This window comes from Crocodylus porosus, unplaced genomic scaffold (assembly GCF_001723895.1).
Source record: "Crocodylus porosus isolate Cpor-Errol unplaced genomic scaffold, CroPor_comp1, whole genome shotgun sequence".
Lineage (NCBI taxonomy): Eukaryota > Metazoa > Chordata > Crocodylia > Crocodylidae > Crocodylus > Crocodylus porosus.
The window spans coordinates 9,665,323-9,689,394 of record NW_017728925.1 but is presented as its reverse complement, the minus strand read 5'-3'; the positions used below and the strand labels follow the sequence as shown (position 1 = coordinate 9,689,394).

Sequence of the window (24,072 nt, the reverse complement as noted above, 5' to 3'; positions counted from 1 at the left end):
CGGGCGGAAGGCGGGATGGGCGCTCCCGGGTTTCGCGCGCTCCGCGGTGCGCTGCGCCTAGCGGCAGTGGGAGCGCGGCGCGGATACAGCACGTGGCCGGCGCAGGCGCTTCGCATGGACTACCAGGTACCCCCCGCAGCGGCCGCGCGCGGCGCTGGGACGCGGGGCAGTGTGGGGGGCCGGCACAGGGCTGCCCCCCAGGCCAGAGCCCGCGGTGGGGGCCTGCCCTGCCCCGTGCAGTCTGCCCCTGAGCCCAGGCCGAGCGAAGGGCTGGGATTTCGCGAGTGGAAGACGCAGCCGGTTGGCAGAGGCCGGGGCAGCTGATGTGGGGCTGGCTGCCCTGGGCCGGAGGGGGTGGGAAGGAGCCCATTGCGCTCCCCAGCTTCCTCCTCTAACTTTTTCCTTTGGAGTCCTGTTGATTTCTGTCGTCTCCTGCCCAACCCAAGCCTGGGAAATAGCCACTCACAAAGGTCTCGGTGCTGCTGTAGAAACTGGTGCGTTTTGCACGACGTGACGTTTCGCAAATGACTTTAATCATGCAGCTGAACATCACATCGTCTTTTATGTGCCTAACTGAATAAGGGTGGGTTAGGAAGCGTGCAGTGGTCATGCGGGGCTCATTGCCTTAACTGCTCTGAGTCTTGTAGTGACAGTCTTATAAACTGGGGCTCCTTGGTCCCTGCTGGCCTGCGTGATAGGCAGGGAAGGGAGCGGGTCTGTGGGATGGAGGGAAGCTGGTTCTCTTCCGTGTGCGTTCGTCACGTAGCCCAGCACAGGCCTGCTCTACCTCCGGTCTCTGGTGTCATGGTCATGTCCAGTAATCCACGTGCCTTTGTGGTGGTGTCTAGGGGAGCTGTGCTTGGTGTAGCACCAAGTCAGAAGGGGGGGCCATGTGTGGAAATGGGAGGGCAGGGGTTGCGATGCAGGGTGGGAAAATCTCCCTTCCCTCCACGTCGTCCGAAGAAGCTGAGAGGTGGAACGTGCAGCCAATCTCTGCGCTTCCCAGGGGGTACAGTATCCTGCCTCGTATAAATAGTCCCTTGTCACTGGCGGAGTGGGGCTTATGCTTTTTATAGAGGGGTGGTGCAGTCAGGTCTGGTTCCAGGCTGAGGCAGAGCTGACAGTGCTGCAGAGGTCTTAAGAAAACCTGGGAAACAGCTTCTCTGCATGGGGTGTGCACAGACAGGGGGGAGGCATTAATCAGCACCTGGCTGGGCTGTTGTGGGGGTAGGTTGGGTCCCTCCCATGCTCTGGGTTGGGTTACCAGGGCTCGTCTTATGATCCGAGCCTTCCCTGCTGGGGGAGGGTGGCCAGCCCTAATGCCAGACATCACCCCCTCCATGCTGGAAGTCAGCTGCCTGTCACGTTTTTTGGAATAGTTACAGGTCCTTTCTTTCACCAGTTTTTTTTTTTCTCCCTTCCAATCAGAGCTAAGACAATCTCTTGTTTGTTGTGATGGTCCTTTATTAGCTCTATTTTCCTGCACATATTCTGCACCTTTTCCCTCAAAACCAACTGGGAAAACCAGGTTGTGCTTTATGTGCAAGAAAATAGGATCCCTGTGGGTCTAGAAACTTGGAAGGGGGGTGGGTAGAGCTATGGCAATGTTAATTGCCGCAGCAGTTAACACTGCCATGGCTCCTTCCCTCTGCTGCCAGATTTGTGGGCCTGTGGGAAGCTGCCTCCCCAGCCATGTGATGGATCTGGCTGGTGTGTGGTCCTGATGTGTGACCAGATTTCACAGCACTGACCCCTCACACTGGATCCAGAGTCACTGGCTGGGTCCAGCCCTGTGTGCTGCTTCTGGGGCTGCATGCCCAGCCTGAGACTGTGGTGAGCCTGGGACTAGACACTGGCTCTGAGTCGTACTAGGGCCGAGTTGGGTTCGGCGCGTGGCCTTGGGTTCAGGCGGGTGCATGGCCCTGGAGCCAGTGCTTGGGGTCAGAATTGGCGTACGACTCCAGACCCAGTGTGCAGTCCTGGGCCAGGCACACTTGGTGAGTGCGTGAGCCCAGTTGGCTCGTGGGGCTAGGAACAAGCTTGGCCCCATGGTTGCTGCTGCTCACGTTGATCAGAGGGTTATTTTTCCCCACTTCAGATCCCCTTTGCAGTCAAGGGGCACACCGTGTATTGGAGTGTATGGAGTCTGCTGGGGACAAATTGTGGGCTGGGCATAAGGGGTGCATTGCAGCTCCTGCACTTTGTGTTTCAGGCTGGTGAGGAACCTTGAGTTCTGGGTCCTGCCCTTGCCCTGTGCTTTGTAAAAAGCAGTGGGGCAGGCACAAGGGTAGGGGCAGCATAGGGGAACCACAGTTCCCCCTCCAATGCCACAGCTGTACTGGGAGACTTTGGGAGGAGGTGGGGCTGATGCCTGGCTCCGGGCTGGTTGCTGCGCTCGGTCCCAGGGCGTGTGAGCGAGTGCTGTACAACTGGGTGCATTAACCTATTGGGCCGTGCGACTTCTCTGGGCTCTGACGTGAGCTCAGTGCGCTCGGCAGGGAGGGGACCAGGATTGTGCTGGCTTGCCGGGACTGCTGCTAGCACCCGCTCAGGTTGGGGCTTCCCTGCTGGGGACGGCTGGTGAAAGCCCTTGCTTACTCTGGATGGAGATGACTTCTGAGAGGGACAGGATGGAGCCAGACTTGGTGGGTGGCAGCACAGTGGTGGATATAGCTATTTTTCTGCCTGCAACAAGGTGCTGTCAGCTGAAAGGGGGGGTTGGTTGGTAACGTGACTGTCCCCAAACGGGAACAGCAGAAGTTGTTCTGTGCTTGGGACCTCGCATTGGGTGGAGATAGTGAGGGCTGAGGGTGACTGACTGGCTGCACCCATGACCACAGGTGAGTAGAAGGGCTAACTTGAGCACCAGGGATTAGGCTGGCTTGGAGTGTCGCAGTGTTGGCTCTTCCTGCTTCAGCTCTGCTGCTGCTCTGCCCTGTCTTGCTCTGGTCTGCCCTGTTCTGAGGGCAGAGAAGCCAGTGCAAAGTGCTGACCTTACTTGCCTCCTTTCAGGATGCGATTCGGACCCTTAACACCCTCCAGACTAATGCTAGTTACCTGGAGCAGGTAAAGCGGGAGCGAGGAGACCCTCAGGTGCAGCTGGAGGCCATGAAAGGCTTTTTGGAGCGAAGCGGCTTGAAGGTAGGGGCTCCTCCGGAGATCTCATCCTGTCCCATCCTATCTCTTGTGGGGAGGAATGGGTGGAAGTGGGTGTTTGCCCTGGGCAGGCCTGGTTGTGAGCCCTCCCACCATGCTGGTGCAGTAACGTGTAGGGACCGAGGTGTCCCACGTGCTCTGGCTTTCCTTTCACGGGCTGGTTAACCTCTGTCTGATAGGTCGAAGACCTGGATCAACTGAACATCATTCACGTCACTGGGACAAAGGGCAAGGTAAAGTGGGGAGTGCATAGAGTGGGGCATGAGGCAGCCCAGGGATTGAAGCACTGGAGGGGTGTGTGCAGGGGGGATACGTGGGGGAGACCCTGGGGTAGGAGAACATGAGGGTGTGGGGGGGGGGAAGTGGGAGGGCACTGAACTCGCTGCTGAGGTGAAAGTGTCTCCTGGTGTCTGACAGTCACGTGGTGCTTGGTTGGTGCATGGGGGGGATTCTTGCACTTTGGGCTGCCTGGCGGTGAAGTCCTTTTCCTGGAGGCTTCAGTGGCCTGGGCACTGGGGCAGAGCTGCTTCCTGGTGAGAGGCCTGGATCCAGTGGGCTATGGACCGGTCAGGTTCCCCAGCAAACTCTGCTGTCTCATCCTAGGGCTCAGTCTGTGCCTTCACAGAGCGCATCCTCCGAAACTATGGCCTCAAGACAGGCTTTTACAGGTGGGCATCGTAGCTACTGTGGAGGGGGCACTCAGACGTGGGATGGGGGTGTTGCCCTCAAGCTCTGACCCTCTGCTTGTTCTCGTACTGCCCAGCTCTCCCCACCTGGTGCAGGTGCGTGAGCGGATCCGCATCAATGGGCAGCCGATCAGCAAGGAGCTCTTCAGCAAGTACTTCTGGCAGGTGTACAACCGGCTAGAGGAGACCAAGGTGTGTGCAGGCCCTGGGGAAGGGGCTCCTGGGGCCAAGCCAGTAAGATCCTGCCCTGAGGGTGTCTCCTGCTGGACTTCAGAGCAGAGTCTGTGCTGCAGGCCAGGGAAGGTCCAGCATCGCCGCTCAGGGCTGGTTTGTGGGGCACTGGGGTGGCCGTGGGAGCCCTTTGAGGGCTTAGAACAAGAGATGCTGGTTGTGCTCTGCCTTGGCCTGCTTGGCTACCTGGGGCATGGTGCGTCCCCTCTCCCTGCCTGTGACATGTGGACAGTGCTAGTGAGTGCCCAGCTATGAGGTATAATCAGCTCCCATCTCTAAACACCACCTGGGATCCTGGCTGAGCTGGGCCCTGCATGCTGCCCCCTTGTCGCTGCCTCAGGAGCCAGCGGTGTTGGGCCGAGGCCTGGCTAGTCTCCAGGGTGTCTGACTGAGGAAGTGGAGCTGGGGTGACGCTGTTACCTTGGAGGCCCTTCCTGTAACCCTTCTGTCTGCTCCACAGGACCCTGCCCGTGCCAGCATGCCTGCCTACTTCCGCTTCCTCACCATCATGGCCTTCCATGTCTTCCTGCAGGAGAAGGTACGGTGTTGGCTTCCTCCCCAGTGGGTGGGTTGCTGGTGTGATAGGTCATGCCTTGGTCACTTGCAGGGGAGCAGCTGAGCCCCGGGTGCTGATTGCCTGCAGCCGTCATGGCTTCCCAGGGTAGCTGTATGTGCCCAGCAGTTCTTATAATCTGGCTGCTGGAGCCCAGACCTACACCCCCTTGCTGATGGCTCTTTCCTTCCCAGTGTTGGGTCAGAAACCCTCAGCCCTCCCATCCTTTCCCCTTGAGTAGTTTCTTCCTTCCCTGACAGTTCCTGGGGCTCCTGCCACTTCTGCATTTTTTTAGGGGGGTAGCGAGATTGAGCATGACCATGACACCCTGGATCTGTGACTGACTTAGGGGAATAGCCTTGGTACCATGGAAAAAGCCTGGGGACTCTCCTCTAACTTGAGGGGTGTATATGTATGGATCTGGTATCCTTGGCTTCATCCATATGTGCACAGCTATCTGCCTGCCTGCATGTGTCCACTACTGTGAAGCCAGACACCTCTGGGGCCCAGTATATGAGAGGTTTGCGTGTGTACCCAGGCTGAGAAATGTCTCTGGACTGGGAATCCCTGTACTGAAGGGGCCGCTGTGAGCACAGGCTAAAATATGCCCAGTTGCCTTGGACTGGCTGTCGTGGTTGGCCAGGCAGGGGCATCTGGTGTGTGGAGGTTGTGTGTTGGGCAGTGCCTGGGGTCCTTTACTTTCTGTAGGTAGGGCAGTGTTGCAGCACATACCATACTCTCATCCTATCTAGGTGGACCTGGCAGTGGTGGAAGTTGGCATTGGAGGGGCCTACGATTGCACCAACATTGTGAAGTAGGTGCTCTTTGGGGCTGGTAGTGAGTGTGACACCAGTGTGACAGAAGCCGCAGGGGGTTTCTGCCTAGGGGCAGGACAAAATGAGTCCAACCTTCCTTCCCTAGTGGGTGTCGACAGTGAACTGGGCCTGAGAGAGGTTGGTCAGTCCTGGGCCTCAGACAACAAGGGGCTGAAGGCCTATGGTTGTGGCGGCAGTCATGATCAGGAGGCCTCCCCAGTGAAGTCACTGAGCAGTCATTGGGTGCTGGTAACTTCCAGTCATGCCTGGCTGTAAGCTTGGGTCCCAGAAGGCAACTGGCTCCTTGCCAAGCTAGTGGGCAACCCACCCCAGTTGTGGACAACAGCTGAGGTCATGGGGAGTGGGGGGACAGCTGGAGCCCTCAAGCTGGGTTCTCACTCTTTCTCTTGCCACCCCTCCCTCCCCTCACGTGACCAGGAAGCCGATCGTGTGTGGAGTCTCTTCTCTGGGGATCGACCACACCAGCATCCTGGGGGACACCATTGAGAAGATTGCTTGGCAGAAAGGAGGCATCTTCAAGGTAGAACCTGCTGGCTTTGTTGGGGAGGGGCTGCTGTACCTGGGGGCAGTTGAGAGGGTAGTTCTGTGTCTGCCCGAATGAGGAAAGCCTATCCAGATTCCTGGTTCTGGCAGGACCCAGTCCTAGGTCATCTGGCTCTGCTCACTGAAAGGTGAAACTCCTGGCCCTGGAGACCAGCCCCAGGCCCTGCTGGTTACTTGCCAGGAGGGTGGGCTCTCGGAGGGAGAAGCTCCAAATCCTAGCAAAGACCACCTCTGAATTGGGCCCAGCTCGGGAGCCCGTCGCTGGAATCCAGGTGTCTCCCTAAGGTGGGCAAGATCTGGGCAGCTCGCAAGCTATCTTGGCTTAAATGTGTGTGTGTGTATGTTGCTTGCAGCCTGGTGTGCCGGCGTTCACGGTGCCACAGCCGGAGCAGCCCCTGGAGGTGCTGAGGGACCGAGCCAGGGAGAGCCCGGTAAGATACGCCCTGCTCGTACCTCCTCTGCACCCTGCCCCCAGAGCAGCAGCATCCCTGACTGCCCCAGCCTTGTTCTGAAACTCCTGCCTCTAGGTCCCCACATCCACATCTCTCAAGTGATGCTCATCCTCAGAGATGTCCTGCTGCTGTTGCTGGGCCCCATGCACTGGGGTGTCTCCCCTCTGCTCTCTCTACAATGCAGGACCAGCTTGTACATGACAGTGGCTCAGCCTGGGTTCTTGCTGTCCCTGGGGGTTTGGACCCTGAGATCTTTTTCTGCACCTCTCTACTGAGCTGCTGTTGGAGGAGGGCCAGGCTCCTTGCTCTGGGTCCTCGCCAGTGTAATTCCAACCCAGGGGGCTCATGTTTTGCTTGGGGCTGTTCTATCTTGCTCGACATGTGTGCTGCTGGTGTTGACATCTAGGTGACTCTGCTGGAGAGGCAGACTCAGAAGCAAACATAACCTCTCTGGAGTATGAGCAGCTTCATCCTGGGGCTGGTCTGCTTGGTCGCTCCTGCTGCTGCCAATCACTGGCTGGCAAATGTTCAGCCAGCTCATAGAGCTGCCCAGGGCAGTGAGGTTTGCAGGGCAGCACTCACCCTTGCTCTGTCTCTGCATGTAGTGCCCTCTCTACCTGTGCCCAGACTTGGGTGCCTATGAAGAGGACAAAGCGTTCACGCTGGGCTTGGCAGGTGACCATCAGCGATTAAATGCCACCCTGGCTTTGCAGCTATCACGGATGTGGCTGGAGCAGCAGGGATACCAGGGTAAGGAGCACAGTCCCTGGCATGGAGCAGGGTGAGAGCGGTCTGTAAGGAGTTCAGAACTGAGGAGGCCCCTCCTGGTGCTTCGTGGTGTCTCATCCTTTCCTCTGCTGCCCAGGCTGGGGCATTTCTCCCAAGGGATTCTGGGAGAGCTGCAATCTATGGATGCCTGAAGGGGTTTTGGTGCTTTAGCAAGAAGCAGTGGGGGTTGTTGCTTTGTGTGTTTGTCCAGCGTGGGGCTTCTGGGCCAGGTTTCTCACAGCCTGGCTCCTGGGGTACTAGCCTCAGACCGTGGATTCACCCTTGAAGCAGTGACCCTATTCTCAGGCCCCTGAAGATGTCTGTCTTGGTTTTTCCCTGCTGGGCTGGGCCTGTTGGGATTTCTGATCAATTGCTCTGGCTGGGAGCCCCTTGGCATCTGATCAGAGACCTTGAGGGGCTCTCTGCATTCCAGTAATTCTGGCTAGCAAATTTATCAGCTTGCTGGGAATTGATCTTCGAGGCCACCCCACGGGTCAGGTTATGGATGCATTTGGAGAACCTGGAAAGGGTCCCAGGTACTGGCTGGAATCCAGTGGCTGGCCAAGTGCGTGTTGCTGGTGGGAAGCTGTTGCAGGAACAAATGTGAAAGGCATAGAGGGGGTGTCTGATCAGGGATATATTATGGCTTTCCTTTCCTGGCAGGTATCGGGGAGCTGAAGGACTTGTGGCCAGGTGCTGAGCCACCAGGGAAAAAGCCTGTGCCCTTGGCACCTGTGTTCAGGCCCAGCATTGCCATGGTGCAGGGTAAGAATGGACCCTTTGCTCATGGTCCTGTGAGCCCCTGGGCTTGTATCTGCCCTTGACTTGAGCTAATGGGGGTTGGCCCAGAGCTGCTGCTCATTCAGAGATAACAAAACACGAGAGTAAATAGCAGCTCGTGCGAGTCGTGCAGCCAAGGCCCCGGACTCTGCCCCCATTGCCCTCCCTTGCCTGTGTTTTGATTGCGCCAGGCTTTGTCTTTTCACACTGTGTTTTCATCGCTCTGAATTTAACCCTTGGAAAGGGACAGGATGGTAGGGGCTTGGCTGGTGGTCTCCCTGGCCAGCGGAAGTGCAGCAAAATGCCTGGGCCAGTCAGAAGCAGTAGTTGTGTGGTGTGGTGGCGTGCAGGCCCAGAGTCGCACAGCCAAGGCCCTGGGCAAGGAGCAAGGGTTACAGGACTGAGCAAAACTCCTGCCCCCTGGCAGCCTCAGTCTACCCTGGACACTTACTCTCTCTCTGCCCTGTATTTTTGGGGGTGCTGGAGCTTTGGGGGACTGTTCACTAGCTAATTTCTGATCCGTCTCCACCAGCTGTTCTTAGGCTGCTATAACCCAGTTGTCGTGGGCCTGAGAGGAAGCTGGTAACTTGGGGAATGAGGCACCAGCTGTCTGAAGAGAGCATGATGGGGGGCAGGACCTGGCTGCTGGCCCCATGTCACTCCCCCCCCCAATCCTCTCTTCCCCAGGTCTGAAGGACTCAGTGTGGCTGGGCCGTACCCAGGTGCTGCAGCACGGGCCGGTGACATGGTACATCGACGGGGCGCACACCACCAGCAGCGTGCAGGCCTGCGTGCGCTGGTTCCATCAGGCTGCACTCAATGAGGAGAAGCCCGTGGAGTAAGGAGCTCGAGGAGGGGTGTGGGTAGGGGGCTGTCACATGCCGCATCCACAGCCACCAGAGCGGGGATGTGTGGGGAATCCTGCCGGGATGGCGCTTGCTGGAGTTTTTATAGGGTGAAAAGGAGAGGCAGCGTGTCACGACACCAAGGGCAGCCGCATGAGCAGTGCTCTCCTCGTGGCCCTGACATTCCTTCCACTTGCCCCAGCTGGGGACTGGCTCCACCTGGGTCCAGTAGGTCATGCCTGGGGACCAAAACGGGAGGGAACGGGGAAATGGCCGAGGCTTTGTCTCATCACCTGCACAGTTCTCAGGTGGAGACAGGAAAGGAGCCTCCTGCTTCTCGGAGGTGGCTTAGCCTGGCTGTGGGCCTCCTGTCACATAAACTGGGTAGCAGCCGGTTCCTGGTGGCGAGGCCCTGGCACTGAGCAGGTCGCTCCCTTCTTGTCTGCAGTGGCTCTGAGGTCCGAGTGCTTCTCTTCAACGCCACCGGAGACCGGGACACGGCGGCTTTGCTGAAGCTGCTGCTGGTGAGCTGGGGGGCAGTGACGGAGACAAGCTTTTGGGAGAGGCACAAAGCCAAGGCAGAAAGTGGCTTCGGGGCCATTGGGTGGAGGCAGCGTAGGTTTTAGCTGGGGGACTGGCTGGGCCTGATGGCTGTGGAGGGGAATGGGTTGTGTGGGGACAGGGGACAGAGTGGCCATCTCCAGTCCCCCCAAGCAGCAATGGAGCAGTGGCTCCCAGGTTTTGTGGGGGTGTCTCGTCCCCTCCACCAAGCTTGGCAGCCTGGGGATTGCTTTCCCCTCTGCTTGGGCAAGTCCCGCTGGGTGCCACAAGGTGGCGCTAACCCCCCACATTTGCCCCACCTCTCCTCTCCCTCCCAGCCAGCACCCCCTGCAGATGCCCTCCCCCCACACTGCTCTGTGGGGCGGGGGGGGCTGGTGCCAAGGCCGGAGTCCTGCAGGATTTCCTGCTTCTGGGAAGGGGCAAACTTACAGCTGTGGATGGGGGCTCTGCCCCTGTAGCCCCCATCAGCAGGCACCGAACCCAGGCATCCTGGCTAGCAGGGCTCTGTCCCAAGCTCTAGCTGGAGTTTCCCCTGTTGGGTTGTGATTGCTGCTAAGCCAGTTGTGGCCATTTCTGCACCAGGGATGAACGTCCCTCCTGCCCTCTCCTGCACAGCTGCCCTTGGCTGGACGTGCCAGCCTGCCCCCAGCGCAGTGTGCATCTCCCTGTGCTGACATTGTCTCTTGTGCTCTAGCCTTGCCAGTTTGACTACGCTGTCTTCTGTCCCAACTTCACGGAGGTGTCTACGGTGGGGAATGCAGGTCAGTGCCAGGCCAGGCTGGGCTGTGCGCTGCTTTGGACATCTGCACTGGAGCTGGCTCTGGTGCAGGACTGCCCTTGCTCCATGCTGGTGTCTCCTGTATGTGTTCTGCACCCACCAGAAGCCTGGGGGACCTGTGAAGGCATTCCCAGGCCAGGATGGGCCTGCGGGGTGGGGTCTGAGCTGGCTTCGTGGGGGTGATATTGGCTTTTCCAGACTGACACTCCTCTAAACTGAGACCCTCATGATGTATGTTGGGCTGGAGTTGGGTTTGCCAGCAGACTTGGATCTGTGGCCTGGTGCCTGGTGCTTTCCCAGTGTCTGTCTGCTTCCCTCAGTGGGATGGTAGCAGGGCAGAGGTGTCTTATGCAGCTGCTCTGGCCCTGCCTCATTCTCTTCTTCCTTGCAGACCAGCAGAACTTCACGGTCACGCTGGAGAACGTGCTGACCCGCTGCCTGGAGAACCAGAAGATGTGGAACCAGCTGATGGAGGAGAAGGTGGGCCGGGACCTCTGGCTGTCTGCCCCCTTGGTGTTGGAGGGGGTTGGTGGGCGGCTGAAGCCAGACCCCCTGCGCAGCCCCCTGCTCCTTGTGCCCTCTGTGGAGCGCCCACTCAATGCCAACTCGCTGGTGTTCCCCTGCATCTCCCATGCCCTGCAGTGGATCACCCAGGGCAGGGACCCGCTCTTCCAGATGCCTGCCACCAAGGGCCTCCATCTGCACCCTGTGGCTAGCACTGGTGCCGTCTTGCTCAAGGAAGCCACCGTCATCCGTGTGCTGGTCACAGGAAGCCTGCACCTGGTGGGTGGGGTCTTGAAGCTGCTTGACCAGTCACTCTCGCAATAGAGACTGCTGGGGTGGTGCCTCTGCCCTGCCCTTCGTTGTTTACTTGAATATTCCTTGGCACCTTGTTCCAGCCGCTTCAGGGATGCTGGTGACCAGGCCTCCGCCCTGGGGTAGAAGGGGCAGGCTTGGGCCAGCCTCTGGGATCTGAGCCACCTCCTTGCTGTGTGGTCCTCCCTCTAGGCAAATCCTTTTGCCCCAGGAGCAACAGGACCTGCCCCTAGGGCTGGGGTTGGCACCCCGACTTTCACAGCCCAGGACTGGGGTTTTCATGCTCAGCCCTCGCTTGCTGAAGTGAGATCCATGCCCTCAGCAGATCCAGCCTCCCCTGGGAGTGGGCTCTGGTTTGGAGACCCAAGTGCTGGATCCCTCCTGCCTCGGGGCACCTGAGGAGGCAGGCCCTTGTCTGCCAGTCTCATCGCTGCTGCTCTTCGCAGTTTGCTGGCAGATCTGTGCTTCTGCCCTCCCAGGAACCAAGAGCCACTGGCCCTCGGCCGCTCCTTCCCCAGCTTGCCCAAGCAGGTGCAGGCTGGTAGAAGTCTGTCCCTGTCTTCTGGGACCAACCCCCCACTTCCTCCCCACCCACTCCAGCTCTGGGCAGCAGGTGGGGAAAGGAGCTGATTGGGGCATGTTTGTCTGCTTTTCCATGCTGGACACTGAACCTTGGGACGATGGAGAGTGCTTCTTACTAAAAAGCAGGAGTGTGGAGGGAAACTCCCTGGGATGGTGTTGGCACCCCCAGTTGGCACGTGGCCCTCAGTGTGGGGTACTTGCCACCCTAGGCTGTGCGGAGCCAGCCCTGCCACCACTGCCTGATGCTTAGGGGGTCCCCCTTGCCCATCCTTAGTGCCTTTATCTCCTCCCTGGATTCCCTTCCCTGCAGCCTGAGCCTAGCTTAGACCCTATAGGGGCTCTGCAGAGGCCATTAGTGCCACTGTGTGTCTTAGGCTTAGAGCTGCGTGGGGACTGGCCTTGTTCCTACCCAAGGTGGGGGGTCTTGTGCAGCAGGCCTGCCTTCCCCCAGGCCAGCCCCATTCCTGGTGGGATTTGTGTGCTGGCATCAGCCTCTGTGCTGGCATCTAACCCTCCCCTCCCCAGTGCAGGGCAGTGTGGTGCGAGGGCGGCTCTGGAGGCAGTGCACTAGGTGGGTGCTGACCCTGCTGGCGCCCCGGAGGGGTGGGAAGGGCCTTCACTGTCTCCGCTGGGCAGTAAATATGACGGGGGCTCTGGCCTGTGTGAGGCTGGGCTTGGGAAGGGGCCAGACTGCCCTTGCAGCTTAGGAGCCTGCCTGCTTTCCGGGCCTTGTGCAGTCTGCATTGTTCGAGCAGGGGCTGGCTGGCTGCCTGGAGCCCAGGCTGACCTGTGCCGGGGCAGGCAGCGGCTGCAGGGAGCGCTGGCTTGGAGGAGCTGAGCTACATCTCTCTGGGGCAGAGATTGCAAAGCTGGAAGCTGAGTGCTGCTCTGTGTCCCCACAGCATCACTTGGGCTCCCTGAGGGGGCACGGCCTATGCTAAAACTGCTGCGGTCAGGCGCTGAGCTCAGTCTCCTGTAGAGATCAGAGGAACTTGGCCTCTGGGCATGGGGCAGTAGTGCTACGGCTGCCCTAGGCTGGACAAGATATTGGATGGGGCAAAGCATGTTACCAGGGCCTGCATTGGCAGGCCTGTGTGAGAGCATGGGGGGGTGCACGCAAAGTGCTACAGAATGTGTGTCTGCCACTGCGGTGCCCAGCTGAACTAACTGCGGCACATCTTGAATCCGCGACCAGCAGAGATGTCTGTGCACTCAACTCTGTGCAGGGGCTGACGGCCCAGTTTGGACATAGGATGGATCAGGGAATGGACCATGCAGTTGCACTCGTTTGCTCTTGTAGCTAAGTGTGATGCTGGCTATCTGCTTCTCAGGGTACTGTCTTTGATTGCAGCCAGCGTGGCCCAGCTTGTCATTGGGCTGTGTGTGGAGGCTGGTGGAGCTGGCACCAGGGGGGTCTAATGAGCCAAGCTGGCCTAGATGTGTTCCCAGTGTGCTGTTACACCAGCTTCTCCTTGACAGTTCAGCACTGTCTCGGCAGCAAGGGCCTGCAAAGGCTGCTAGAACTGAAGGTTTCCCTGTTGGCTGTGCAGGGGGGTAGCTTTCCTGGTGGTCCATGCTGCTGCCTGTTGCTGCTGCACTGGGAGCTGGGCTGTTTGGCCCTAGGTGGCCCTCATCCCCCAGTGCCATGTGGCTTTGTGCTGAAGCTGCCTGTGGCTCGGATCCAGCTGTCTGTCTCTGGGCATGTGCCCAGGCCTCTGACCACTCCCCTAGTTGTGATGGATCAAACTGCTACAACCCCAGGGACCAGTGTGCCAACCTGCCTGTCAGGTGTGACAGGCTCCTGTCCCCTGCCATGGTGTCCTGGTGCCACCACATATTTGCCCCCTCCCTTTCACTCCGTAGTAACAAGCTGCCAACACATGGGGCTTCCTGCGCTGCACCCTTCCCTGCCCTTGTGGGATTCGATTAGGACATTTGTCATCTGAGCTAATTGTTTTAACCCTAGCCCACCTGCTCCTCCTGTTTAGGAGCAACGTTCAGGTCTACTCCCCTCTGTAGACCTCTGCATTGGAGCAGAGCAGGGCCTATAGGCACTAGCATAGTACCAGGAGCAGTTCTCACCTGGGCCCTGGCCCAACAGCATTGGTAGTGTAGTGTGACCTAGTAAAGAGTTGTTACATACAGGATAGATCACAGGCACCGTGGAGCAATTGGTGCTGTCTTCTCTATGGGAGATGCTCAGTGCTGCCTACAGTGGCTGTGAGAGAAAATACCTGCTCTGGCTGGAGGTTCGGAAGGACAAAGGAGGGAGGCCGTGAAGAACAGGGGTGTCTTTGCACAGCTGCTCTGTAGGGACGCCAAAGGCCAGAGCACCCTGGTTCGAGCCTCAGTTTGTGCATAGCAGCGAAGAGTTTCAGAGCTGAACATAACTGTTACAGATGGTTTGGGTGAAAATTGCAGGCTCCTGCCTGAGCTCAAGAGTTGTGAAAGCAGAGTCACGGCATGGCCAAGCCACCAGTGGCCGCTGCATTGAACTGTTGATGGATGCAATAAATGTCTGGCTCTGAGGAGCTGTGTGCTGTGTTTTAATTGGGGGCAAGGGTGGGAGCTGACACAGGGTGGCCTAGTCGGCATGGCACACCTTCCCTCCCACTCCCCCCACCCCAGGGGCAAAGAAAGGGCTCCAGCCTGTGGGGAGATGTGGGGTGGGGCGCCTGCAGCAGGGCGTCATGTCCTGGAGCTTTGCTGCTGAGCTGTGGGCTGGAAGCTGGGCATGACGGGAGTGAGTTCGGGTTTTAATGAAAACCTTTTAAAGATACTCATTCCTAAGACTCCACCTGCTGATTCCCAGCCTCAGGGCAGAGCGCTGGGGGACTAATTATGCCCCATGACTGGCTGAGATTCAAAATCTGAATTGCTCCCTGCTCAGTTGCTAAATGGAAACGTGCTCTGTGTCTCCAGGAGGGGCAGGGGGGTGTTAATTAAAAGGAAGTTGTGGAGTCCCTGGGAGCAGAGACAGGGAGGCTGTACCTGGCACTCAGCTGCCAGGCAAAGGGGAAGTGTCCCATCCTTGCTGCTGTGGGAGCCAGGTCTGGCTGGGGTTAGGCACAGTATTGATGGGGGTGTCTGGGAGTGGAGCCGAAGTCTTGCTGGGCTGAGCTGTGGGATTGGTAGGCGCAGTGGGTGCCTGCCTGTTGGTGATGGCTATCAGTAAATTTTGGACTAGGGTCCCAGCTGCCTCCTGGCAGGTGCTGGCTTGGTGTGCATCTGCGTGCAGGTGTTTCCTGCAGTGTGCAGCCAAGGCATGTTTCTTCCTGGCTTTGCTCCCCTGGGCCCTGTGACCCTTTCTAGGACACTGGGCAGGCATGGAGCAGGGAGAGCCTGGGAGCCCCAAGGCAGCTCATCTTGGTAGTTCAGCGGGGTGGTGCAGGCTCCTGGAGACTGCTTGCCGGGGATTTTTGAGTCCTACTGGCTCTGCAAGGCCTTAAGAGTTAGGGCAGCTCCTTCTGGCCCCAAGGCAGGATTCAGCCTTAGTTTTCTTGGTGATTGCAGGTGTCAGTGACTGGGTTAAAACTCCTGGTTCCCAATGCAGTGTGGCTGTGGTCACAGGAGACTGCACCAACTCCTGTCCTTGGGACAGGAGATTGCCAGGCCCCATGAAACTTGGCTTTAGTGGCTGCCCAGTGAAAGGCATGAGGCAGGAAGAAGCCCCGTGGCTGCCCCAGTGCAGTGGTGCCTGCTGTCCCTTGTGCTCTAGTGCCTGGCTCCTTGCTCCCTTTTAGCACCATGTGGGCCTGTGTAAAGCGAAGCAGCATAAGCAAGCTGATGGGCACAACAATGGGAGCTCCTGCTGTGCAGTGCTGGGGCTGGAGCTCTGCATGCTGAAACGAGAGCTGGAGGTCCCAGCAGAGCAAGGCTGCCCCTTCTCCATGCTCTGCCCTGGTCTCAGATGTGGGGGACTGGGATTTGGGAGGTTTTCCCTGTCCCCGCTCCCTCACCTTTAGAGGCAGGGAACAGAACAGCAGATACTGTCAAGGAGCCATCTCGCATGAACAGCCATGGGGGAGGCAGAACAGGGCTCGGTACCAGTAGATGTGCCCTGAGGGGCTGTGTCCTCATGCTTCTTTCCCATTCCCTGGAAGAGCCAGAGGTGCCTTGAATCAAGGCTGCACAGAACTGTTATGAATCGTATTTATTACAGTGGTGCCCGAGACCCGAGCACGTCCAGGCCCCGCTGGCTAGGGGCAGTGCAGACAGCAGCAGGCAAGCCCTGCCCCAAGGAGTGCACAGGCTATGTAGACAAGGTGGGTGCAGGGTGGAGGATGATGCACTGTCCTTATTTCCTGCTTGCTCCCTGCAGCTGAGATGGCCCCAGCCACAGGCAGCTCTGGCCTGGTTTTTCCCTGCTCTCTAGGTTACGTGCTAGGCAAAGAGGTTGCTACCTTGTGGGCTCTGGTTTGCCTTGCCCCCCTGCAACACCAGAGGGGCCATTAGGCTGCCACGTAGATGGCTGAGGGCAGGGGCTGACGGGACAGTTAGGCACAGAGCGCAGAGTTGGGGGGCTGGGACCAGCAGCTCCAAACAAGCCCTGCAGCATCACCCCCTTCTCTGAGATCCCCAAGGAGCAGCTTCCAGCCCCTGGGCCTGCTGGATCGAGCGAGGCCGCTTGTGCTCAGCCCTTAGCTCCAGTTTGGAGCAATTGGCCTTTCTTTGCCAGTTGGTGCCTCTGGGACCTGAGGAGGCTTGTTGCTGTGCCACACACCAGCATCTGATCTGGTATCCCATGATCACCTCTTGGCAAAACTGGCCAATTGTGGCCTTGGGTCCACCATGATCCGCTGGCTGGGGAACTGGCTCTGTGGTCAGACCCATAGGGTGGTAATTAACAGAAATCAATCGTCATGGTGCCCTGTGACCGGGGGGTCCCCCAAGGCTCTGTCCTTGGATCCATATTGTTCAACATCTTCATTTAATGATGTGGACATTGGAGTCAGAAGCGGACTGGCCAAGTTCACTGATGACACCAAACTTTGGGGCAAAGCATCCACGCCAGAGGATAGGCGGGCTATTCAGGCTGACCTGGACAGGCTCAGCAAATGGGCAGATGAGAACCTGATGGTGTTTATAAACTACTGCAAGACTGTTTCAGGCTGGACATAAGGAAGAATTTCTTTACTGTCCGAGCCCCCAAGGTCTGGAACAGTCTGCCATCAGATGTGGTTCAAGCGCCTAACTTGAACACCTTCAAGAGCAAATTGGAGCAAATTATCTTGCTGGGATCCTATGACCCCAGCTGACTTCCTGCCCTTTGGGCAGGGGGCTGGACTCGATGATCTTCCGAGGTCCCTTCCAGCCATGATGTCTATGAAATCTATGAAATCTCAGCCTCTGGACTGGGGGGAGCCCTTAGTGTGCAGTTGTTATCATGCATGCCATTCTCCTGGGGGCTGGGGGAAGGCTACTTGGGTGCCTGCTCCCCTAGCTTTAGCTGATGACCTGAAATCACCATTGCTTTCAGCTTGAGAGTTGCCTGCCAAAGGTCTTTGTGAAGACAGAAGCTAGTCACAGGGGACTTGAACTGGCTTTGCTTGTCCGGTGCTGCTGCTCCAGGCGGGAGGCTTGGCCTGAGCTGTCTTGATTGCTGTTTGCACAGCTGCCCTTGCGCAATGCAAAGAGAAGCCAAACAAAGCATCTTCCTCTCGCACGGAGTTTGTTCCCCTTGTGCCTTGGCAAGGATAGGTCCCCTGGGCCCTTCCCTCTGGGCTTCTTCCATCTGGGCTGAACGGGGGGCTTCAGCACATGCAGGGCCAGGCTGGGACGGAAGCCATAAATAAGAACAGAAGTGGAGGTGCTGGTTACAGCCTTTCCACGGACTTCCTCCACAGCTGGAAGGGGCTCTGCAGGGCAGGGACCAGGCACTGTTAACCCAACAAGAGCTACCTGTATCCAGGCACAGCAGCAGCCTAGTGCAGCGCAAACGTGGCATTGACCGAATCGGAGCTGTAAGCGGAGGAGCTGCATGGGCTCAGACATGCTCCCTCCCATGGGAACAGGGTTCCTTGGCCAGCTTTGGACTTAACGGCCTAGGCTGCCCTAGCGTGGCCACCCCTGCCATGAGGTGAGGGTTTGAGACCAAGGTGGAGCCACGTTTTGAGGCCGAGAGCCCGTAACTTGCTGCCAACTGCTGCACGTCCCATGTCACCTCCTTGGTCAACAGCTCAAATCCCACCTTCAGCCTGCACGTTTCTGATTTGGGTATCTGGCACGCAGCCATGATGGCCCGCTCTGGAGCCACTGCGGGCCACTCAGAGAGCAGCGAACCCTGCAGTGGCTCAGTTCTCATCTCGGCCCTGAGGGGTGCATCGACCCTGCTTCTGCCTGCTGCCCCGTTCCATACTTCCCTTTCCCCCCTGCCCAAGCCTGGTGCTAGGGCTGTCTGCCACACTTCACTATATTTACTCAATTGGTTTGGAAGTAGCTTTTCTCCTGTCCTTCCCGAGCTGCCAGCACCTGCTCAGGGGCCTGAGGCATTTGGAGAGGACAAAAAACCCCCAAACCTGCTACACGGATGCGTCTTACACTGCTAACTGACAAGACTATGCTGAGGCTAACGCACAGCACACCTGCTGTATACGCTGGATAGGTTTCTATATATATATTTATATACATACAGTAGCTATGGGGGGGACGTCGGATCCCCAGAGGTCCAGGACTTCCTGTGGCCAAGCTGATACCCTTCTTTCTCAGTCCCAGCCACGGGTGCAGGGCCGTGAGCCTGGCTGGGAACTGAGGTGCTTTGCCCCCAGCCCTGGCATCTTCCAGGGCTGGGCAGGAATGCCTTCCCCCTGCCTCCACCAGAGCTGTGCCAGCCCCTGCTGCCTCCCCTGCAGGTGCGTGGGGCTTGGGAGCTGGCGTGCTTTGGTCATCGCTGTGGGTTGGCAAAGGGGGTAGGCAGGACAATTCCCGGGGTGTTTCTGCTTGACCGAAATGCTGGCTCCCGAGCTCACTTTGTGCCAGGCTGTTCCCTGAGGAAGGGCAGGGCCCAGGGTGGTGCAGCGGCTCTGGGGAGCAAACATAACCATTCAATGACTGTGTGAGCTGAATGCACAGCCAGGCTATGCAGACAGGGTTGTCGAGGGAGGTGGGGAAGGGCCCCCATGATGGAGCCCGTCTCTTCTGCTTTGTGAATTCAGAGCTAGCCCGGGGCAGCAGGTGAGCACCAGTCAGCGCTCTCGGGACGGGCTGGGCAGGGGCACTGAGCTGGGTTCACCACTAGCCTAAAGGACCAGTCTCGGGGCAAGGGGAGAGCTGGCCTGGAGGCTCCAGGAGCACATTTAGAGCCTGCGGACAGTGCTGGCAGCCCGACCTGGACTTCCAGCCAAGCCCTGCATGTGCCGTGGGTAGCTTCCTTCTTTTGGTGGTGCTCTGATGGGCCACCTGCCGCTCCAGGGTGCTCCGGGGGTAGGGGGGGTTGATTTCAGCAGCTTCTCCCAGGGGCAGGTGGTGGGATGGGCAGTAAACCACAGCTCCTCAGTCTCTTGGTCCCTAGAGTTCCCTGCTGCCCGGCTCAGGGGTCTCAGCTGGTCGGGGCTCTGGTATGGTCCATGGTGGGGGGATCCCCTGCCAGCCCCTCCTGGGCAGGGGGTCCCTGCAGGCTGCTGGCTATGCCATGCTGCTGTTGGAGCATGGCGTGCTCTGGGTGCTGCCAATGCTGTGGCTGGTGCTGCTGCTTTCGGAGGCAGGCGGGTTCACAGAGACTGGCTGCATTTTGGCCGTGGGACCTGGAGCATATCACAAGGCAGAAACATAGAAAACATGAGGGAGGGAACAGGGGATTTTCTTCACCCTTAGAAAAGCTGGGAAAACTAGTTGCGGGCTGGGTGACTGATGACAAGGCACAGCCAGCCTGTGGCAGCTCGTTCCAGCCTTGACCTCTTGGGGCCCAGCTAAGCCAATTGTCTCCTTGTTTTCCCTGGCACCGGCCTCTCCTCACGGAGATAAAACCAATCATCCTGCCCCCGCATCCAGGGCCCAGCTGACGCATTCAGGATGAAGGCCTGCCTGGTTGTATTGGCCTGGCTCTATCGCTACTGGCGTGTTCTGGAGATAAACTCTGGGAACCAGGGGAAGCTCGGCGCAGCCTCCCGGGTCCTGGGGAAAAGGAGCAGGGCTCCTTACGCAGTGTGGGAGCGTTGCAGGGAGCAGTGCTCTGACCTTTTACTGGCCAAGAGTTGCAATCCCATGAGACCAAAGCACAGCAAGGCCTTGGGGTTGCCAGTGCTGCTATCGGTTCCAGCTGGAGGCCTCAGGAAGATGAGCCAGATGGATTTTAACAGCCTGACAGTATTTTCCGTGGCATGCAGCACTGGGCCGGATGTGCTAGCTGGGGGCCTGGCCATAGTGCCTCCCTCGAGGAGCAGAGCTGTTGCACGGAGCCGGCTGCAGGTTCCTCGGGCCTCGGAGCAGGTCTGAGCCTGGAGCGGGCCACTTACGGAGGAGCCTGAGTGAGGGAAACCTTGGCTTGGGGCAGGGGCAAGAGGTTCGTCCCCATGAGCTGTGTGTCTGGGACCCAGGCGGGGAGGCCTGTGGAGCAGCCCAGCCTGGGACCTGGCTCAGCGAGCAGGTGTAACAGGTACTCACGGGTGTGAGAATAAATGTACCAGAGCGCGGCGGTGAGCAGAGCGCCGATCAGGAAGGCTCCGAAGGTGATGCCCAGAACTGCTCCCATCCCTAGACCCGGATCTGGTGGGATACAAGCAGTCATCAGCAGGGAGCCGCAGACACCCTGGTCCCAACACTCGCCCTGTGCCCAGGCGCCCTTCCCTCCCTGTGGCATCCAGCGCAAGACCCTTTTGTCATTTCCATGCCCAGTCCCACCGTGCCACGCAGCCACTGGAGCCTGCCCCCAGTGTGGCCCAGGAGAGGAGAGAGGAGAAGGCCCAGTGGGGGCAAGCAGTCAGCCAAAGCACAACCTGGTTGAGCCAGAGCAGGACGAGTCATGCCCAGGGCTGGGGGGCAGTCTGGCTATGTGCGGCCTTTGCTGCCTGGCAGGAGAGCAGCTTCCCAGCGTTGCAATGCTTTGGTGTGGACAGGAGTGTGGCAGCCGCGTGCCACTGCTGCGCCAAACCCTCACCGCCAAGTCACAGCCCACCCCAGGCACAGGATGACCAAGCCCAGCTGGCGCCCACTGCCATGGGCTCCGAGTGCTGGTTCCCCCCTGCATGCACCTCCGCTCCCCTGCCCTATAGCTGAAGGGACAAGGTAGCGATTGCTTCAGGTCTCATTTGACTCATGACAATTCCTCAGACTTGCCTCTAAAACAAGTCTCAGGACTGTCCAATCCCCAACTCCCCACAAACAAAAAAAATGCTGGCAGCTTTCAGCGGCACAGCGCACTCTGGCTAAGCCCAGTGGCTGCTCCCAGCAAAGTGCCAGGGGACAGGAGACACATGTCTGTGATGTGCAGCATGGGGCCCAGCCAGGGCAAACTCATGTCCAAAGCCTTTCCTTGCTTTGTTGGGCTGCTGTCCTGGGGGAACGGAGCAAACAGAGGCAGGAAGAGGCAGTCAAGGTGGGAGGAAAGCAGGAAGTCATCCTGGCTGGGATGGGACTGTGGAAGCAGGGCTGTGTTGCCTGGAAAGATGGGCTTGGGAGGGGGTGTGGGGCTGACCGGAAACACTGCCACGTGCCCTTGCAGAGTAGCTGCAAAAGCCATCACTACTGTGTGGAGGCAGCAGCTGGACACTGGTGGGGTCAGGCTGGGTGCGGGCCTGGCTAGTGGAGCAGGACCCCCTCAGTGGGGCATCCTGCATCCCTGATCTTAGCCAGGATTTCAGGCTGAAATCACCTGCCCATGCCCATCAGCACTCGTCATCTACTTTGTTGGTGACAGGCCTATGCCAGATGCAGGTCACACTCAGACCCAGTCCCTGAAGGCTCCCTAGGCATCTTCCTCTGCCAGGAGCTATGTGCTGCATGGCGGTCCCAGACCAAGGGACAGGGCCTCACAATCAGGGGCAGGGGTCTTAGCAAGACTTGCCAAGTATATTTTATATACTGCGGTGGGTGGGTTGAGGGGAGGGTGTGTGTCTACAGGTATAGCTGTGTGTAGTTATAGATACACACACATATATGCACGCCTTTAACTTCTCAAGTTTGGGGGAGGGTGCTAAGGTGAAGACTCCTTTGTTCTAAGACAAAAGGCAGAAGTCTTGCTTAATCATGTCACTCCAGGAGCTGGGCCTTTCAGGCAAGCACCAGACACCATGGAGGCTCAGGCTAAGTATTGCAAAGGGTGGCAGGAATGGCTGCACCTGTCAGAGAACAAATACATCCCGGGTCCCTTCCTGGACAGAGCCCCATGTATGGCACATCGGGGGGAGATAAACCAACATCTGGGGGCAGGTGAAGTAGCAGCAAGTGGTCAAAAACATCTTACAAGTACTAGCAACAGGAATGGCTGATTCCCCCCACCCCTTCCCTCTGCCAAACCACTGCAATGCAGCCACCTCTGGGGTGGGCCATGGCTGCTGTTTAACAGTTGTGTAGGAACGCTGCTTCCCAGGCAGCAAGGGCAGGAAATGAAGGTCATTGCCCACAAGTCTCCTCGTGCGCTTTTGCCAGCATGAGCTCCCAGCCTCGTTGTCTTGGCTTGGCTAGGCCTGTTTACACTGGCTGGGGCTCATGGCGGATCTCTGCTCCTTGCCCCTGCCCTGGTCACGTTGCACATAGGTCAGTGCCTTCCCCCCCCACACCACTCTGCATTGTCACAGCAGCCAGGACAGGAGCTGTAGCTGAAGGCAAAGGGAGCCAGGGAAGGGGGTATGGAAAGCAGAAGGAAGCTGCTAGGAATATGATAAGGGCAACAGTGCTAATGGCCCCTGCAGGAGGCCAGCAGACAAAGCCCTTGTCTGCCCCTTCCTCCTTCCCAGACTTACAGCCAGAGCCAGGCCTCTAAGCAGGCATGTGGCATGGCGGGGAAGCCTCAGTGATCCAGCACAGAAGCCTTGCGTCTGCCTCAGGCCAGCACAGGCGGTTCGGGACGGTCTGGCAGAGCTCACGTCTGCATTGCAGCCAGGTTCCCTTGGCTCTGGGCTGTACCGACAGCCCATGCTGGCCGAGCATGCTGCACTCACGCTGATCACTGAAGCTTAGGGCCTCAGCAACAGCGTCAGGCACTTCACGGGGCTCCTGGGGAGGTCATTGGGCACCTCTGCCTGGGACTGGGAGGCAAAGGGGTGGGGAAGAGCGTGGGAGTGCAGGCTCCTGCCAGATTGAAGAGTTGGGAAGCCTTGGAGCAGCTCTGCAGGGACTGGCGGATGCACAGGGTGGGGGTAGCAGCAGGGAAGTGAGGGGCGTTTGCTGCGGAAGACAGAAGCAAGGGGGTTGGGGTGAATCCTGATGCAAGGGATGCAAGGCCAGTGCTGGGGCTCTGGGATGCTAAAGGCAGTGTCTGGCCCCACTCTCCATGTCCACGCAGCCCAGTCCCCAGGCTGGCTAAGCTGCTCCCCACACAGCTGGGGGGGCGGGGGGGCGGCTTTCAAAGATAACCAGCCTTTACTGACGGTTCCGGGCTACCCGCTCAGACCAAGCAGGGCCCTATCTCCCTTCCTCTGGGTTATCGCCTGCGTGTTTTCATCTCCGCTGTCCTGGTTCCTGAATGGGCTCCCCAGGGCAGCACAGGCTCCATGCAGCCGCCCCAAACTTGCCCTCCCCTCCCCGCAGGCAGGACTTCACCGCTCAGCCACATGCTTTGCTCTGCCCTCTCCTGACCAGGCTGGGCTTGGTTCCCCCCTCCAGTGTATTTGCTAATCCTCTGCTTTTTCCCCTTGCTCCCAGCCTTGTCTGCGCTGTCTGCAGTGGTCTGAGGTGAAGGGCCAGTCACACGGGATGAGTCCAGTGGGACAAAGACCATACTTGGCACTGCTCCCGCTTGGATGCTCTCCCCTTAGTCCTTGCCTGCAGGCTGGCTTCTGTTTTACTGGGTATTTCTCTCCTCTCTGTTCGCCCTGGTCCCTAATGACCCAACTGCCGCTTTCATACGGAGGAAAGACAGTAATCCTTCACTTGTCAGCTCTGGGCAGGGATCCAGGTGTGCTGCTCACCCTGCAGCAGTACATAGGACACGCAGGCAGAGCTCAATGGCTGTCTAAAATAGTTACGTGCTGCAACCCTGGCTCTCAGCTCTGTGCCCCCCACCCGGCAGAAAGGGAGACTCACTCTGGGGAGGCAATTTGGAGTCCTGCAGTGTCACCTTCAAAGCCTTTTTCAAGACAGTGCTGTTCCCAGACTGAGAAAAGAGAAAGAGAAGGGGTAAGGTGTGCAGCTCCCACCCTGGTCCAGAAAGAGAGCCCGAGCCAGCCTAACCTCCCAGTGGTGATGGGAATAGCGGACACAGGATGTCACCCACAGAGGATGCCCCTCCCCCCCCCCACCACCACCACCACTGGGGCACGGCACATAGACTGGGAGCTCTGGAGCCAGATCCTTCCTGGATCAGTCACAGGATCTGGGCCAGGAGACCC

The 24,072-nt window shown here is 58.5% G+C and overlaps 2 protein-coding genes across 5 annotated transcripts in view; one reads left to right on the top strand and one right to left on the bottom strand.

Moving 5' to 3' along the window:
- Window positions 1–14,115, top strand: part of FPGS (folylpolyglutamate synthase) — a 16,085-nt gene extending 1,970 nt beyond the window's left edge. The window contains exons 1-15 of one of the 4 annotated variants that reach the window (XM_019540680.1): window positions 7–126; window positions 3,013–3,141; window positions 3,336–3,389; window positions 3,760–3,824; window positions 3,920–4,034; window positions 4,534–4,611; window positions 5,379–5,437; window positions 5,877–5,982; window positions 6,359–6,436; window positions 7,063–7,207; window positions 7,889–7,990; window positions 8,693–8,843; window positions 9,299–9,374; window positions 10,106–10,172; window positions 10,581–14,115. In XM_019540680.1, the coding sequence (XP_019396225.1) occupies window positions 16–126; window positions 3,013–3,141; window positions 3,336–3,389; window positions 3,760–3,824; window positions 3,920–4,034; window positions 4,534–4,611; window positions 5,379–5,437; window positions 5,877–5,982; window positions 6,359–6,436; window positions 7,063–7,207; window positions 7,889–7,990; window positions 8,693–8,843; window positions 9,299–9,374; window positions 10,106–10,172; window positions 10,581–11,017 (1,773 nt within the window). In that variant the 5' untranslated portion in view covers window positions 7–15 and the 3' untranslated portion in view covers window positions 11,018–14,115. Of the gene's footprint in view, window positions 1–6; window positions 127–2,509; window positions 2,646–3,012; window positions 3,142–3,335; window positions 3,390–3,759; window positions 3,825–3,919; window positions 4,035–4,533; window positions 4,612–5,378; window positions 5,441–5,876; window positions 5,983–6,358; window positions 6,437–7,062; window positions 7,208–7,888; window positions 7,991–8,692; window positions 8,844–9,298; window positions 9,375–10,105; window positions 10,173–10,580 lie in introns of those variants that run through there. The other 3 variants (XM_019540681.1, XM_019540682.1, XM_019540683.1) reach the window with 3 other exon arrangements.
- Window positions 14,116–18,532: 4,417 nt separating this feature from the next.
- ENG (endoglin) overlaps window positions 18,533–24,072 on the bottom strand; it is a 36,724-nt gene continuing 31,184 nt past the window's right edge. Inside the window, exons 13-15 of the mRNA XM_019540672.1 lie at window positions 23,768–23,837; window positions 20,189–20,290; window positions 18,533–19,329 (exon numbers count right to left, since the gene is read on the bottom strand). Coding sequence (XP_019396217.1) covers window positions 19,211–19,329; window positions 20,189–20,290; window positions 23,768–23,837 — 291 coding nt within the window. The 3' untranslated portion in view covers window positions 18,533–19,210. The remainder of the gene's footprint in view (window positions 19,330–20,188; window positions 20,291–23,767; window positions 23,838–24,072) is intronic.